At 40.2% G+C, this 16,743-nt stretch overlaps 1 protein-coding gene across 1 annotated transcript in view; it reads right to left on the reverse strand.

Annotated features, from left to right (window-relative positions):
• Positions 1-8,088, reverse strand: part of metap1 (methionyl aminopeptidase 1) — a 48,841-nt gene extending 40,753 nt beyond the window's left edge. The window contains exon 1 of the mRNA XM_073042422.1: positions 7,954-8,088. Within this exon, the coding sequence (XP_072898523.1) occupies positions 7,954-8,076 (123 nt within the window). The 5' untranslated portion in view covers positions 8,077-8,088. The remainder of the gene's footprint in view (positions 1-7,953) is intronic.
• Positions 8,089-16,743: the final 8,655 nt, after the last annotated feature.

The raw sequence follows: 16,743 nt of genomic DNA on the forward strand, positions 1-16,743 counted from the left end.
AAGTAGTGGTTCCAATACTGGCCCCTGAGGAACACCACTTGTCACTGGCAGCCAGCCAAAAAAGCCCCCTTTATTGCCACTCACTGCCTCCTGCCTGTCAGCCATTCCTCTATACATTCCAGTATATTTCCTGTAACACCACAGGATTTTATCTTGTTAAGCAGCCTCATGTGAGGCACCTTATCAAATGCCTTCTGAAAACGTACTAAATGACATCCATTGCCTCTCTTTTGTCCACCCTGCTTGTTACTTCCTCAAAGAATTCTAACAGATTTTTTGGGCAAGATTTCCCTTTACAGAAATCATATTGACTTTACCTTATTTTATCATTAGTCTCAAAGTACCCCAAATCCTCATCCTTTATAATAGACTCCAATACTTCCCCAACCACTGAGGTTAGGCTAACTGGCCTATAATTTCCTGTCTTTTGTCTTCCTCCTTTCTTAAAGAGTAGGGCATGCTGACAGCAAGGAGTCATTCGAAGAACATTATGGTGAATATGTTTCTAGAAATTAATGGGATCTTTCCCAGAATGTTGAGGAAGGCAAGAGGGGAAATTGCTGGGGCCTTGACAGATTTCTGGCAGGTGAGGTCCCAGAGAACTGCAGAATAGCCAATGTTGTTCCTTTGATTAAGAAGAGCAAAAGAAAAAAAAACAGAAAATTACAGACCAGTGAGCCTTACATCAGAGGTTGGAAATTATTGGAGAAAATTCTTGGGGATGGGTTTACTCACATCTGGAAAAGCAGACTTATTAACGATAGTCAGCATGGAATTTTGCAAAGGAGTAACTTATTTATAGAAAATATTTCATAAAGGCAATGTAGTTCAAATTGCTTTACAATGGGATAAAATACAAACATGAAAATAAAAGATAAAGAGGTTAGTTAAAAGCTAAGTTAAACAAATAAGTTTTGAGCTAGCATTTAAAACTATCAACTAAGAATGCATCCCTTATCATTTTAGGTATTGAATTCCACAGTTTAAGAGCATATTTCAAAAAAGATTTTGAGGGAGGTTATTTAAATTTAAGAGACCTGTGGAAAAAGACCCGAAAGCTCATTCAGGATTATAAAACAAAAGTGATTCTGTGATGTAATCTGGTCTCAGACCATTGAGAGCTTTAAAAACAAATACAAGAAATTTAAAATCAATTCTATAAGATACAGGAAGCCAATTCAGAGTAGTTAAGACAGGAGTGATAAGTTTTCTCATCCTGGTTTTAGTCAAAAGTCTTGCAGCAGTGCTCTGAATGAGTTGAAGTTTGCCAACAAATTGCTTTGGAAGCCCAGTAAAATGTACTTTACAGTTATCTAGTCAATATAAAGCCACAAATTTGTTTTTCAGCATCATTATGTGACAGAGACAGATGTATCTTTGAAATATTTAAGTGTAGAAATACTGGTCACTTTCTCCAAGTGGGTTTTAAATTTCAAATTTGAATCAAGGATAGTGACACCCAAGCTTGTTACTTTTCATTTTATAACAATAACTTGATTGAGTTATTTTGAGCAGGTGACAAAGATAATAGTTTGAATGGACTTCAGTAAATAATTCATCGTGGTATGATCATCTGGATGATTAAAGCACATGGGAACCATGGAAACTTGATAAAGTGAATTTAAAACTGGCTTGGCATTAGAAAATAGAGGCTGTGGTGTGATTGAGATCAGTGATCAGTGGTGTTCTGCCAGAATTGGAAAAACGATGTAGGTGCACTGACTAGTAGGTTTGCATACAAAATTTGGCAGAGTTGAGGATAATAAGACCATAAGACATAGAAGCAAAATTAGGTCATTCAGCCTATTGTGTCTGCTCTGCCATTCGATCATAACTGGTTTATTTTCCCTCTCAACCCTGTTATCCTGTCTTCTCCCCATAATCTTTTGACGCCCTTACTGATCAAAGGCCTTCAACCTTGGCTTTAAACATACCCAATGGCTTAGCCTCCACAACCTCTTGTGACAATAGCACAGATTCACCACACTCTGGCTAAAGAATTTCCTCATCTCTGTTCTGAAGGGACATCCTTCTGTTCTGACACACTGCCCTTTGGTCCTCGACTCTACCACTATTGGAAACATTCTCTCCAGGTTCACTCTATCTAGCCCTTCCAGTATTCAATAAGTTTCAATGAAATACCCCTATTCTTCTAACATCCAGGGAGTACAGGCCCAAAGCCATCGAACACTACTCATACATTAACCCTTTCATTCACAGAATCAGGAATCAGAATCAGGCTTATTGTCACCGGCATGTGTCGTGAAATTTGTTAACTTAGCAGCAGCAGTTCAATACATAATATAGAAGGAAGAAATAAATAAATGAATAGATAAATATAGATAAATAAATAACAGAATATTCAATAGATTAAAAATTGTGCAAAAATCAGAAACAATATATATTAAAAAAGTGAGATGGTGTTCAAGGATTCAATGTCCATTTAGAAATCGGTGGCAAAGGGGAAGAAGCTGTTCCTGAATTGCTGAATATGTGCCTTTAGGCTTCTGTATTTCCCACCCGATGGTAACAGTGAGAAAAGGGCACGCCCTGGGAGCTGGACTTTGGCTTTCTGAGACACCGCTCCTCGAAGATGTCCTGGGTACATTGTAGGCTAGTACCCAAGATGGGTTCTTGCGAACCTCCTCTGGACCATCTCCAGCAAATTAGTGTTTGATATGGAGCCCAAAACTATGCACAATACTCCAAATGTGGTTTGACCAATGCCTTATAAAGCCTCAGTATTATATCCTTGCTTTTATATTCTAGCCTTCTCAAAATGAATATTAACTTTGCATTTGCCTTCCTTACAACTGATGCAACCTGCATGTTAATCTTAAGGGAATCCTACATTAGGTGTCCCAAGTCTCTTTGCATCTCTGACTACTGAAGTTGCTTCCCAATTTGAAAATAGTCTATACCTTTATTCCTTTGGCCAAACTTCATGACCATACACTTCCCTACACTGCATTCCATCTGCTCCTTCTTCGCCCATTCTCCTAATTCGTTCAAGTCCTTCTTTAGACTCCATTTCCTCAACATTACCTATCCTTGCAAATGGGGTCACAAAGACACCAATTCTGTCATTCAAATTGTTGACATACAACATTAAGAGTAGCGAACCCAACATCAAACTTCAGTAACTAGTAGCCAAACAAAAAAGGTCCCCTTGATTTTCACTCATTGCCTCCTGCCAGTCAAAATCTTCTGTGCATGCCAATATTTTTCCTGTAATATCATAGGTTCTTATCTTGTTTAGGCCTCATTGTGGCACCTTGTCAATGGCCTTCTGAGAATCCAAGTAAAGAACGTCCACTGACACTCCTTTGACTCTCCTGTTATTCCTCAAAGCGTCTTGGAATATATTTTATTTACTTCTTTGCATTAATGAGGTGGCACCTGTTGTCAAAAAACATGGAATAGATTGGTTGGAAATAAGAGTGGACAAATGGCAGATATTCATCTGGAGAAATGTGAAGTGGCGTACTTCACAAGAGGAATACAGTTAATGGCAGGACCCTTAAGAGCACTGATGTATAGATGAATCTTGGATGCAAGTCCATAAGTCCAAGGAAATAGCAACACATGTAGATAGGGTATTAAAGATCTATTGCATGCATAAAGGTCAGGACATTGAATATAAAAGTTAATAAGTTATATTATAGCTGTACAAAACTTTGGGCTGAACACATTTGGAGAATAATGTGCAGTTCTCAGTGCCGCATTCCAGGAAGGACATGGAGGCCTTGGAAAGGATGTAGAAATTCTCCAGTTAAGAGTAGTAATTGCAAGGAGAGCTTGGACAAATGTTCATTATTTATTTTCTTTAGAGCAGATTCTAAGGGACAACATGACATAAGTACATAAAGTTACGAAAGGCTTAGATAGGGTAGATAGCAAAGTCTTTTTCCCAGAACAGATATATCAAATACTGAAGGGTATAGCTTTAAGGTGAGGAGAAAAGATTAAAGGGGATTTACAAGACAAGTCTTTTTTTTTAAACATAAAAAGTGGTAGGTGTCTGGAACTCACTGCCAAAGAATTCAGTGGAAGCAGATAGAATGCAATATTTAAGAGGTATTTCGACAGGTACATGAACAGGGAGGGAGTAGAGGAATACAGACTACGTGCAGGTAGATGGAATTGATTTGCATTGGCATCGTGATCAGCAGCAATAATAGGCCACTTTCTGCCCTGTACTGATATAAATATATATAGTCTTAATTTGTTTAATAATATTCTTGTGAATTACTTGGTTACCTTCAGTTGCATTAAAAATTCTACATGATTCTAGGTATGCAGGTGGCCAGCACTACATTGTTAAGAAGGCCTGATCTTCTCAACACCCCAAAAGTAAAGCTGAATGTTTAATCAGAGAGGGAACACAATAAAGTATATGATAATAAATCAATAATACCATAAAAGTACATGTTTGCAGAAGGAAATCAATATTTATTGCAAGTCATTGTAACCAGAGATTTGTATTAGATTTAATCTAGTTAGAAGTTCAAGGTGCTTCATGGAGGCACTGACAAACAAAATACAACAAACTACAAGTAACTAAAAGCTTTGTTAATGAAAATCAGATTTCAATGCAGGCAATTCTATTATACAATTTGTGTAGGAAATGTGCAATTGAAGATACTCTGCTGAAATAAAATTGCAACTGAAAACTCTCAACTTAAACAATGATGATGGAGCCTGATATTTTCGAAAGGGGAAAGAGTCGCTAATGATCAAAAGGAAAGTGAAGGATAAAAATACAAGGATTTTCATTAGAAAGTGGAAATATTTGGTTACAAACAGCAAAGTGAAAAAAATATTCCACTCATTTAACCCAAGGGCACAGTTTAGGCATCTAGGAGTGCAGCCTCTAAGAAATTAGTGTAGTTAAATATTCAGAAATTAACAAATTTCATAACACATACTGGTCATATAACCCTGATTCTGAGAAAGTAGTTCAAGGACATCCGAAAGGAAAGGGGAAGATACAAATATTTCTCAAAAGATAAACAACTCATATGGCAATCTCAAAGTGGTGAGAATTTGTCAATGCAAAGCAAATGAAAAGGATATTCTTCTGGTAGACAGGTAATGATTACTGAGGGAACTGAGAAGTGGGTGATTGTGGATTGTGTGGGGGGGGGAATGAAATAAATACTGAGAGCAAAGCACTGATAGTATAACCCCCAAATCTATTTTAATACACTATTCTGATACTTCCCAAACAGTAAAAAAAAGTATAATGTATAAAGCTCATACGTTTGTGCTATAAATGTAATCTCTTACCAAGATAATTTATTCCGTCAATGCAAAACGAATAAAGCACAAATTTATTACTTATCACAGCTGCAAAATATTATATAGCAAAGTTACTCAAACATTTCTTTGTAATTATTAAAGAGAAGTGTTTCTTTACTTTGATATTAAACAACATGCATGCTCTACATACCTCTGTTCCTACACATTACTCACCCACATTACAATACTTCCATCAAGTTCACTGGGTAACTAAAACTTCAAGCTTTTAAAAGCAGAAATCATAAGACAGCCCAAACACTTGACAATCTGTTCAAGGCAGTACTTTAGCCTTTGAGCTTTGTTGATGTTGATACAATACATTAGATTATAAACAGTTTAAAGTGTGTATTGCATTACCCAATGAGCCAGGCAGAATGCAACTAGCCTTGGCGACTCCTGATGAAATGAAAATTGTCCTGCAGCCATGCTCCTTGTTGGTAAATATCTGATAATATGCAAACACGGGTGTCAGGAAAGGCAAAGATCAAGCTAAATCTTACCATGGTCACAGAGGAACATGAGGAGGCCAGCCAGTCTGTTCCATCAGTTAAAAAGATCACAGCATCTGCCTACATCATCACCTTACCAGTTGTGTTTCCTACTTCCCAATCCCTTTCTTTAACACAGATAATGCAACCTCGATGTTTAAAGTTTATGAGTTTCCTGAGCTTCATATGCTGTCGGGTGGAAAGGACTGTTGAAGACTAGCAGGGGATGATGCTTCACCACCACTAACTTTTTCTGTCATTTTCTGTCAGTCACCTTATGTTCAGACACCCTTGTGCCTTGCGTCACTTTATGGATATACAATCTACAAGCTATCTAATGTATTTATATTATGTTTTTTATTATTACGTTCTTTACCATATTGTTTTATTGTGCTAAGTTCGATCCGGAGAAATAATTATTTCCTTCTCTACACTTGTGTACTCGAAATAACATTAAGCAATCTTGAATGGTAGAAATTAGGGAGTGTGAATGAACGTTGAAGGGGAGTTGTGATTAATTTTACATGCCGGAGAGGCATGCAAGGTCTGGCACAAAACTTACGATAGACCAGGCAGCAGTTTGATACCCTCTTCTTTGCTTCTGAAATCTGGACTATCTACATGCCAAGATACTGTAAATGTACCACCAACCCTATCTCCATAAATTCGTCCAAATTCACTGGAATGTTAAGCAATCTAACATCATTGTCCAGTCACAGAAATATTACTATTTTCAAGACATTAACTACACACAGTTACCTTCACTTACATGCCCAATGTCAAACTCCCAAAACAAGCACCCAATTCCAAGCTCTGTCCCAGGATGGAATTACAAGGTGAACAGAAAAAGACTCAAGGATGTGCTCAAAGCCCCCTTGGAAAATAAATTAAATATATATACCAACTTATAGGGATTCCTGGCCCAAAACCCCTCAGAGGAGTGCAGTACAGTACCATAGCAGTTAGCATAATACTTTACAGCACTAGCTGCAAGATCAGGGTCCAATCTGCACTGCTATAAGGAGTTTGTACATTCTCCCTGTGACTGTACTAGTTTTCTCCAGGTGCTCCAGTTTCTTCCCACATCTCAAAGATGTACAAGTTAGGGCTACTAAGTTGTGGGCAAGCTATGTTGACACTAAAAGCATGGCAACACTTGTGGGGTGCACCCAGCACATCCTCAACACAAAAGACATTTTAATGTAAATGTGATAAATAAAGATCATCTTTAATTCTTTGGAAAGGTCATGTTGGCACCTATAGCCTTAAAACCAAATGTTTTAAGCACATGGAAGCCTCCATGAATGGCAGAAGGAAGTACCTGACATCACAAGCCAAATGCCCTATGAAGCACCTCTTACCCCTTTTTATGGAAGGATCTATAGCTTCCACACTAGCTTCATCAGTTTAACCAATGAACTAGAGTGGAAGCAAGTCAACCTCAAAAATGGAATGGCTACCTGAGCAAGCCAGCTGTATGAAAGGGGATATACGTGGGGAAAATGGGGTAGAAGATGCAGATGGGAGTGTTTTTGGTGTAATGGGGGGGGGGGGGCAGAGGCCGTGAAAGTACATAAATAGATCAGTGAACGATGTGGAATGGGGCTGTAGAGATGGGCATACAGAGTTGCAAGATAGGGTATAGTTAATCAGACAGTCAAGGAAAATAGTGGTGTCAGATGCATGAGAGCAGACGCCAGAGTACGGAAACTGTGAGGAATGGGAATGAGGGTGTAGAGTGGGGTACAGAATAGTGGTGCCAGCAGAGTTGTGTACCAGGTGGACAGTGGGACTTAGGGGCTGGGGTCCCAAGCCCTGGGAACGTGGACAGAGGGACAGGGTCACAGGTTCGGAAAGGGGATTGGGTTAAGGGGCTGGGTCCCAGATCCGGGTTTGGGAGTGGACTGAGGAGCAAGGACCCGGGTCCCGAGTGGGCTGAAGGGCAGGGTGCCGTGTCCGGAGATGGATGGGGGTGCTGAGCGCAGGGTCCCAAGTCTTGGAAGGGTGAGCTGTATGATTGGGTCCCTGTCCGGGATGGTGGGAGTCCGGGTTCATGGAGCTGAGGGCAAGTCCGGTGGCTGCCTTTAAGTACCATGCCATTCAAAGTGTTCTCTCCGAACCCCAAACTCGCCTCCTAGCAACGGGCTTGAGCCCCACGGTTTACCTGCGAGCAGAAGAAAGAGCCCTGAATGCCAAGTTTGATGCAGGTAGGACACTGCAGCCGTGCCTCCCGGTCACAACCGTCCGTCTCGCACACGCGCCTCACAATCTCCCCATCCGACGCCATGACAGTGTCCGAAAGGACGTCGGGAAGGAGGAGGAGCAGGGGAGCCGGTTTTAGGAGGACCGGGGAGCAGCAACTGCGCACTCTCCGGCTACCGATACGAGATAAGAGTCAACGCGACTGTGTATTTCTGTGTGGTGGAAAGTGTGTAAGTGAAAGTAAGTGTATGTTAAACGTAGTCCACTACTGACATTCAGAGAAAGTTAGTGGACCTCCTTTTGTTCAAAACAGTTTCGGTGTACCGGTGTCCAAGGTTGCTTTACCTCGGGGTTGCTCAAGCTGCCAGATTTATCTGAGGGCATTGCTCCGGATAACAGTCATTGAGGTTCAAAAGGACCTTGAATTATTTTTATTGATCTATTCTTATTAATAGTTTTAAATGCGGTAGAGTTCGGGGCAAGAGAAGTGCTGATCCGGCGTTCTATGCGAGTTCGAGTTCCTGTGGACGGGCAACTGGTTTGAGAGCTTTAGGCAAAAGTGGGTCCATGAGTTTGCTAAATTGTGCCAGCTTGGTCGTCAGAGTCAGCTTCTGGAACGTTGCCAGTTTAATACAATGTCAGCTTGTCAATGTTGATCAGTAGGTTTCTTAGACAGAGAGGAAGTAGCTCTTCCGTCTAGGTACGTTGCAGCCTTTGGAGCTCAATACTGAAGCTAACAATTTCTGATAACCCTGCTTGTGTTGGAATTGGATAAGTCTGATATATTAATATAAAACCTACAACACAGTTTCTCTTCCCTATTTGCTGGGTATTCATAACATTCTTTTATTTCAGTTTCAGTCCCAACAGTTTTTAGTCTCAACTGCCCTCATTCGTTTCTCTCTATTTACACCCACCAGCTCTGATCAACAAGCATTCATTACCCCTTCCCTTTTATTAGACAGAACCAGTCCTTTAAGGAAAATCCCAAAGCATCTCATAGGTATGAAGAGTCAATAATCTGAAACATTGAATAGATGCTGCCTGACCTGCTGTGTACCTACAGCAATGTAATGCAGACAAGTGTGGGAGAACAAAGTAGGGCACTCTAAGGCCACTGTAAGGCACTATGGAGTGCAGCAGAACAGAACAATCTGGGAGTACAGTTCCATATTCCTTGAAAGTGAAGTTACAGGTAGATAGGGTCATAAACAGAGCTTTTGGCACCTTGACTTCATAAGTCAAGATATCGAGTACTGGAGTTGGAATGCTATGTTGAAGTTGTATAAGTTGTTGCTGAAACCAAATTTGGAATATTGTGCACAGTTCTGATCACCTACTACAGGAAAAATGTCAATAAAATTGGAAGAGTACAGTGAAAATTTACAAGGATGTTGCTGGGACTTGATGATCTGAGTTATAGAGGAAGGTTGAATAGGTTAGGACTTTATTCCATGGAGCATAGGGGATATTTGAAAGAGATATACAAAATTATGAGGGGTATAGATAGGGTTAATGCAAGCAAGCTTTTTCTACTGAGGTTGGGTGAAACTAGAACTAGAGGTCATAGAGGGTGAAAAATGAAATACTTAAGAGGAATCTGAAGGGGAATTTCTTCACTCAGAGGCTGGTGCAATTGTGGAAAGACCTGCCAGAGAAAATAGTGGGTGCTGGTTTGATTTCAACATTTAAGAGAAGTTTGAATAGGTACATGAAGGGGAGAGGTAATTTATTTTGTGCGTTTTCTAAATAACTATTTCTAGTTAAAGAGCCACAGAAACCATTGTTTTGTTTTTGAGATTAATTTTATTGTACACACTGCAGTTACTGGAATCGGGAGCAACACACATTGTACCTTGTCATCTTGTCCAGAAAAGGAATAAGACATAAAGGAGCAAATGCAAAATGAAAGACAGCCATCAAAAGGAAAAAAAGATTCAGAACAATATATTCTGGTGGGTTCCTAAATGGCCTTCCTCTTAAACTTGAACTCATCCAAAATTTGTCACACATCAAATTTTGTTTACCTTTAAGTCCCATGTTCTGATTTGTACTAACTTTTGTCCAGAAACAATGTGAATTTAACTTTATGTCCTTTGCCAACCATATTATGCCCATCTATACTAATCCTGTTTACCATCACTTGACCTATAACCTTCAATACCTTGGCAATCCAAGTGCTCATCTAAATACTGATTAACTATTGTGCAAGTCTCTTGACTCACACCATTCACACAGACAATGTGTACCAGATTCAACCATCCTCTGGGTGAAACAATGTTCTCCCTCAGATCTCCTACCTATTATCATAACTAAGTTTCCAATTATCATCTCTATCTCTGCCCTTCATAATTTTCTATATCTCTGTCAGGTCCCTGCTTAGCCCCCTCCACTTCAAGAGAAATAAAACACAATTCAAACAGTCTCTAAATACCTGAAATAATCCATACTGGGCAGCATTCTGGTGAATCTCCCCTCCACACTCATTTCTCATTCTTGTTTTTAAATTCCTCTGTATCATTGTCCCTATATACCTCAAAAAACCCAATGGCATCTATGGAAAGCGAAACAGCATTAGCTTTTTGGGTTGAAGATCTTGCAACAGACCTGAAATCTCAACTCTGTCTCTCTTTCATGATGCTTAAACTGCTGAGAATTTCCAGTACTTTCTGTTTTAGTTCAGCTCTTCTGCTACAGACTATTTTTAGATTTCCATCTTTTTCCCTCTTTAAGATGGATGTTGAAAACTACCATCAGGCAGGAGGTACAGAAGCCTAAAGTCCCACAGCACTAGGTTCAAGAACAACTATTTCCCTTCAGCTATACTGTTCTTGAACCAACTGGCAAAACCCTAGTCATCACTACAGTTTAGCAACATGGCAACCTTTCTACCACTTTTGTACTAAAATAGATATTACTTTTTTCTTATAAATGTTTCTATCCTGTAAAAATATTGAATAATTTATGTTTTCCTTGTTTATGCTTTTCACACATATGCCAGTATTATTAAATCTGATTCTGATTATATGATGCCATGCACCTATGATGCTGCAGCAATTAAGTTTTTCATTGCACCTGTCCATATACAGTACATTTGCATATGACAGTAAACCTGACTTTGACTTTGATCAATGGGGCCATATCTTAAAATAAGGGTTGGCCATGTCTCAGTTATGGTGGAGGTACTGGAGCCTGAGGACCCACACTCACCAATTCAGAACCAGCTTCTTCCCCCCTGCCATCAGATTTCTGAATGGTCCATGAACCTATGGATACTGCCTCATTATTGCTTTTCTTTTACACTATTTATTTTGTAATTTTTAGTTACTTTATGTCTTTGCATTGTACTGCTGATACAAAAAATGAATTTCACATATAAATCAGTGCCGATAAACCTGATTCTGTGTGATAAGGTGGAGACCAAAGTTGTCCAACAATCTGGTCACATCTAGTGCTATTCAAAGAAGAAGTGAATGCTTGTTAATCTGAGTCAGTTTGTCTGAAGCACTGTAAATGAAAAATGAACGAGGAGAGCAGAGAGAAAAATGTATGCTGGAACTATAATGGTAGCAGAGTGGTTGGAACAACTCTTTTATGCTTGGACTTCGAAACCGGCCTCCTCTGTAAGGAGTCTCTGTGCGTTCTTCGCATGGAATGTCTGCGTTTTCATCAGGTGCTCTAATTTCCTCCCACAGTCAAAGATGCACCAGGTAGATTAATTGGTCATTGGAAATTGTCCTGTGATTAGGTTAGAGTTGAATCCAGGTTGTCAAGGGTTGCTGGGGGGTGGGGGGGGTGGCTCAAAGGGCTGGAATGGCCTCATACTCACTGTATCTCAAAATAAAAAAAATACATAAGCAGCAAATACTGCTGGAAACCTGAAATAAAGGAGAAGGCCAGGAAGACAGCAGAAGCTGCAGAGAGTAGTGGATGCTGCCCAAGACATAACCAACACATCCCCCCCCCCCCCCACCACTAGTAGTATCATTGATGCACCATCAATAACTCACTCTGAGACGTAAGAAGCGAGATATTGGCTTTTATTGACTGGAAGAATGAACAACACTACATCCTGGAGAATGAGGCTGGGCTCAGACCTCAATCGCCTTTATACGGGGGTCTGTGGGAGGAGCCACAGGAGCAGTCCAGACAGGTATATGTAGTTCACCACAATCTGCATCAGCTGCTGCCTCGAGAATGCAACGTTTAGATGGTAAACTACCATCTAAACGCCCCACCGTCTGGGCCATGCCAACTTCTTGCAGCTACCATCAGGTAGAAGGTACAGAAGCCTGAAGTCCTACACCACAAGGTTCAAGAACAGCTTCTACCCTTTGAACCAATTGGCCTACCCTTAATTGCTACCTCAGTACAGCAACATCATGGCCACTTTGTACTACAATGGACTTTGTTATTCCGTTGTTCTAAATGTATTCTTTCTTGGTTAATTTTATATAATTTATATTGATGTATGGTTTTCTTGTAAATATGTTTCCAATGCTATGTGCTTCTGAAGCTGCTGCAAGCAAGTTTTTCATTGCACCTTGCATACATGTACTTGTGCAAATGACAATAAACTTGACCTTGACGTGTTTGATTGCTTGTACTAATATGTGACTGTCAAATTATGTCAGATCTTTCTATTGTGAAAATTGGAATGAGAAATGCAGAAAATGGTATTAAATGGTATACAAGCTGTTACGGAAGTCATGTACTAAATTGATATTCATCAGCTTAGAATACTAAAGAAGACTCTTCCATTGGTAACACTCGTGCTTCTTTATTCAATGTGCTTTGAAAGGCTTTTATTTTTAAGTTAGAATGAAGAATTCTCTGCTCTGTGGATTGCACCACTTCCACAGGTCTATTGTCTGTCTCTATCACATGAGCATAATAGGACATATTCTCTGTTTAAAAACTGTTCTGCTTTGTTCCATTGAACAATGAATAACCCAGTAAATGTTTTGTTACCAAACACACTGTTATGAATGAACTGGAGCCTCATTGTAGCAGATTAGAATTTATATAAAACAAATCACTCTGGACGTAATGTACTGTGTAAAGGTCTGAGGCACCCTAAGATTTTTTGTATGGTTTCCGATGTTGTGGCTTCCACAGGGCTCAAATCTCAACATCTTTGAGGTTGTCTGGGATTACCTGGAGAGACAGAGCAAGGAGGACAGTCAAAGTCTGCAGAAGAACTGTGGCAAGTTCTCCAAGATGCTTGGAACAACCTACCAGTTGATTTTCTTGTAAAGTTGCTTGACAGTGTACCTAAGAGAATTTATGCAGTTTTAAAGGTGGTTGCACCAAATAATGATTTGATTTAGTGTTTTTTTTTTACTGTGTACTGTTCTTTATAGTAATTTTCCTGATATTTAGAAATTTTCCATTTCATTAGTTTTCAAAACAACTTAGCTTTACAGAATTTTTTTACATATGCCGAAGACTTTTGCATAGTCCTGTATAAACTGTAGTAATTTAAAGATGTGTTTTGCATAAAGAAGAATGAATGAACAAATGAACAAATATAAGTAGTGTTTTAACAGTTTTTTACAGAAAAAGTTGTAATGTGTGTAGTATATGAATTAGGAACAGCAAGTAACTGGCATCCTCAAGCTCATTCTATTACTTATTGAGAATGTGACCAATCAAGTTGTGACCACAATTCTGTGTTCTCTTTAGACCATTGTAATTTTTTTTCCCCACATACATGTCAAGTATCCAGATATTTGATATCTACCATGCTTTTGATTAAGGGAATTCCAAAAATTCACAGCCCTCCAAGTGGAAAAAACACACCTGTCACTTAAATAGATAACACCTTATTATCTAGCAAAATGACCCTCGTCCCTCACCCAACTCCTTATTAACATTCACAACATGCTGGAGGAACTGAGCAGGTCGGGCAGCATCCATGATAAAGAGCAGTCAATATTTCAGGCCGAGACCCTTCGTCAGGACTGAAGAGGGAGGGGGCAGAGACCCTATAAATAAGGTGGGGGGAGTGTGGGAAGGAGAAGGCTGGTAGGTGCCAGGTGAAAAACCAGTAAGGGGAAAGATCAAGGGGTGGGGGAGGGGAAGCAGGGAGGGGATAGGCAGGAAAGGTGAAGAAGGAATGTAAGGGGAAAGCACTATGGGTAGTAGAAGGAGGCAGAACCATGAGGGAGGTGATAGACAGCTGGAGGAGGAGGAGGCAGAGTGACACTGGGTTGGGGGAAGGGAGGGGGAGGGAATTACTGGAAGTTGGAGAATTCAATGTTCATGTCAAGGGGCTGAAGACTACCCAGACGGTATATGAGGTGTTGCTCCTCCAACCTGAGTTTGGCCTCATCATGGCAGTAGTGGAGGCCATGTATGGATATATCTGAATGGGAATGTGAAGCAGAGTTGAAGTGAGTAGCAACCAGGAGGTCCTGTCTGTTGTGGCGGACGGAGCGGAGGTGCTCGACGAAGCCGACTCCCAATCTGCGTCGGGTCTCACCGATGTAGAGGAGGCCGCACCGGGAGCACCAGATGCAATAGATAACCCCAACAGACTCACAGGTGAAATGTTGCCTCACCTGGGGCCCTGAATGGTGGACTTCACTTAGACTCCACCTGTAGTCATATTCCCATGAACCCATCCTCCATTTCTCCATTTATCTGATGGACTGCAGAATACAGGACTCTGGGATATTGTGACTGGTCTACCCTCCTTATCGATGGAAGGCTATGCTTGCGATTAAAGGAATGCATTGAATATTAGCTGGATTGATCTCTTGGATAGAGAATTGTCAATTGATTAATATTAGGCCAAAATGTTTTAGAATTTAGATGAGGTGATGTAATAGACACATAGAAAATCATCAAATAGATGTAGGGATGTTGCTCTTAGTCAGGAATTGGGGTCACAGGTTCAAAATAAGGGGTCAGCCAAAGAGAGGTTGTGAACCTCTGGCATTTTCTCCCTACAAGTTGTAGAGACTCAGTTTTTTTATGTACAAAATATTAGGTTTTGGGGTATTAAGGTAATCAAGTGATATGTGGTCAGTGCAGGATAAAGGGACTGAGTTGAAGGATCAATCACAATGAGGAGCCCTATTAGCCCTTTGCTATTTCTAGTTCTTAGTTCTTATTTCCTAACTGCAATGCAATACTGCTGGATCTTCACCCCATTCATGATGTTAAACATTCACTTCTTGCACCGTTGGTATACCAAGGCTGCAGAGTGGCTGCAATTACAGCAAGATGGAGAACAGCAAGCACCATTGCTTCTTAAGCAGGTCCTTCCCTATATTTCATTCATCTTAATTCTGGAATCAGTTTGGAAATATAGTAGTTTCCGGTTAATTGGGGCAGTTGCTTGTTTGGGCCTACTCTTAAAGAACAAGAACAAATCGAGAAAATTACCAGTATTCCCTTAGCTTATTTGGGACCCTGTGCTTCTTAATTGGGGCAGGAGACTTGCTGAACAGGTTCTAATTAGCATCAGTCATGTGCATATGTGTGGCAATTAGACACTACACAATGCTTAGAGAGAGCAGTTTTTCAATAATGTCATTTGTGTGTGTTTGTGTTCAAAAATCAGTAAGACAATTTGGAACTGTTTAGCTCACTGTGCTTTCAAGCATTGAGGCTTGGAGATGCCAGAAATGGCCAGGAGTGAAAATGAAACGATTTCACTACTTCAGCAACTTAGGAACTGTGAATAATTTGAATGTAACGACAATCATCTTGAATGTTACCTTTTGTCCCCACTGGACACTCAGCTGTCACCTGTAGCTCCAAGTAGCTGCTTGCATGTAGCCACACCCCGGTACAGCATTTTGACCGGCAGGTTAAACCAGGGGTGGGTAGCCAGTGGGTCTTATTTCACTGTGAGATAGGGACATTCCTAGCATGCAAAGTCGGCTCTGGCAGACTGGGCGCTTGAGATCCCACGGCCAGGAAGGTAGTTCTGCAACTCTCCGTGGAGATTGAAGGGCATGACAAGGCACAGAAGAATCACGGTCATCCACTGCAACCAAGGAAGACCCCAGTTATGATGATTACTCAAACCACTGGACCCAGGCTTCTGAGATCGAAAGAATGGAACTGCCCCAGTGCAATGGCTTTTCCACTTCACAAACTCCCACACTGGTTTCCTGTCATCCACCCCTAGTATAGGTCTTATTCTAGTTTGTTCTGCATTTTCATTTAAGTGCATAAATTGTTACTCAGTTAAATGGTATCTTGTCATTTTTATACCTTTTTAACTATTTCCATGAAACTTCAGCTAATTACTTTAATGCAAACTGTTTGTAATTTTGAAGCAACCCCCCCCCCCACCAAGCCTGTACTACATTCAGTTACACCATGCCTCGTCTGCTGCTTATCTTAAAACTATAACTTCCAATATCCTTGTCAAATATCTGATATTCTTGTCTGCCAAACTTAATTGACATTTGGAATGGTCCTTTTCCTACCAATCTCACCTAAATTATAGTGGAACCATGCACTTCATGATTTCAGTTAAATGCATAGAGTAATCCAAAACTAAGCTTTGTCAAAAGGTACAAAAAGAAATTGCAAATTAAAATGAATCCAAGTTAAAAGTGTAGCATACTCCCTCCCCAACATCTCAATCCCATGTAATTCAAATGTCTGCCAGTCTCCTCCTCGAATAAATTTAATGATTGCTTTTACAGCCCTTGGTGTAAAGAATTCCATAAAAGTCACAACCCTCTGTATAAAATAGGTTGACTTCAGAAGGAGTAGTGGACCGCATGAC

The sequence above is a fragment of the Hemitrygon akajei genome, chromosome 4 (genome assembly GCF_048418815.1).
Source record: "Hemitrygon akajei chromosome 4, sHemAka1.3, whole genome shotgun sequence".
NCBI classification, from domain to species: domain Eukaryota; kingdom Metazoa; phylum Chordata; class Chondrichthyes; order Myliobatiformes; family Dasyatidae; genus Hemitrygon; species Hemitrygon akajei.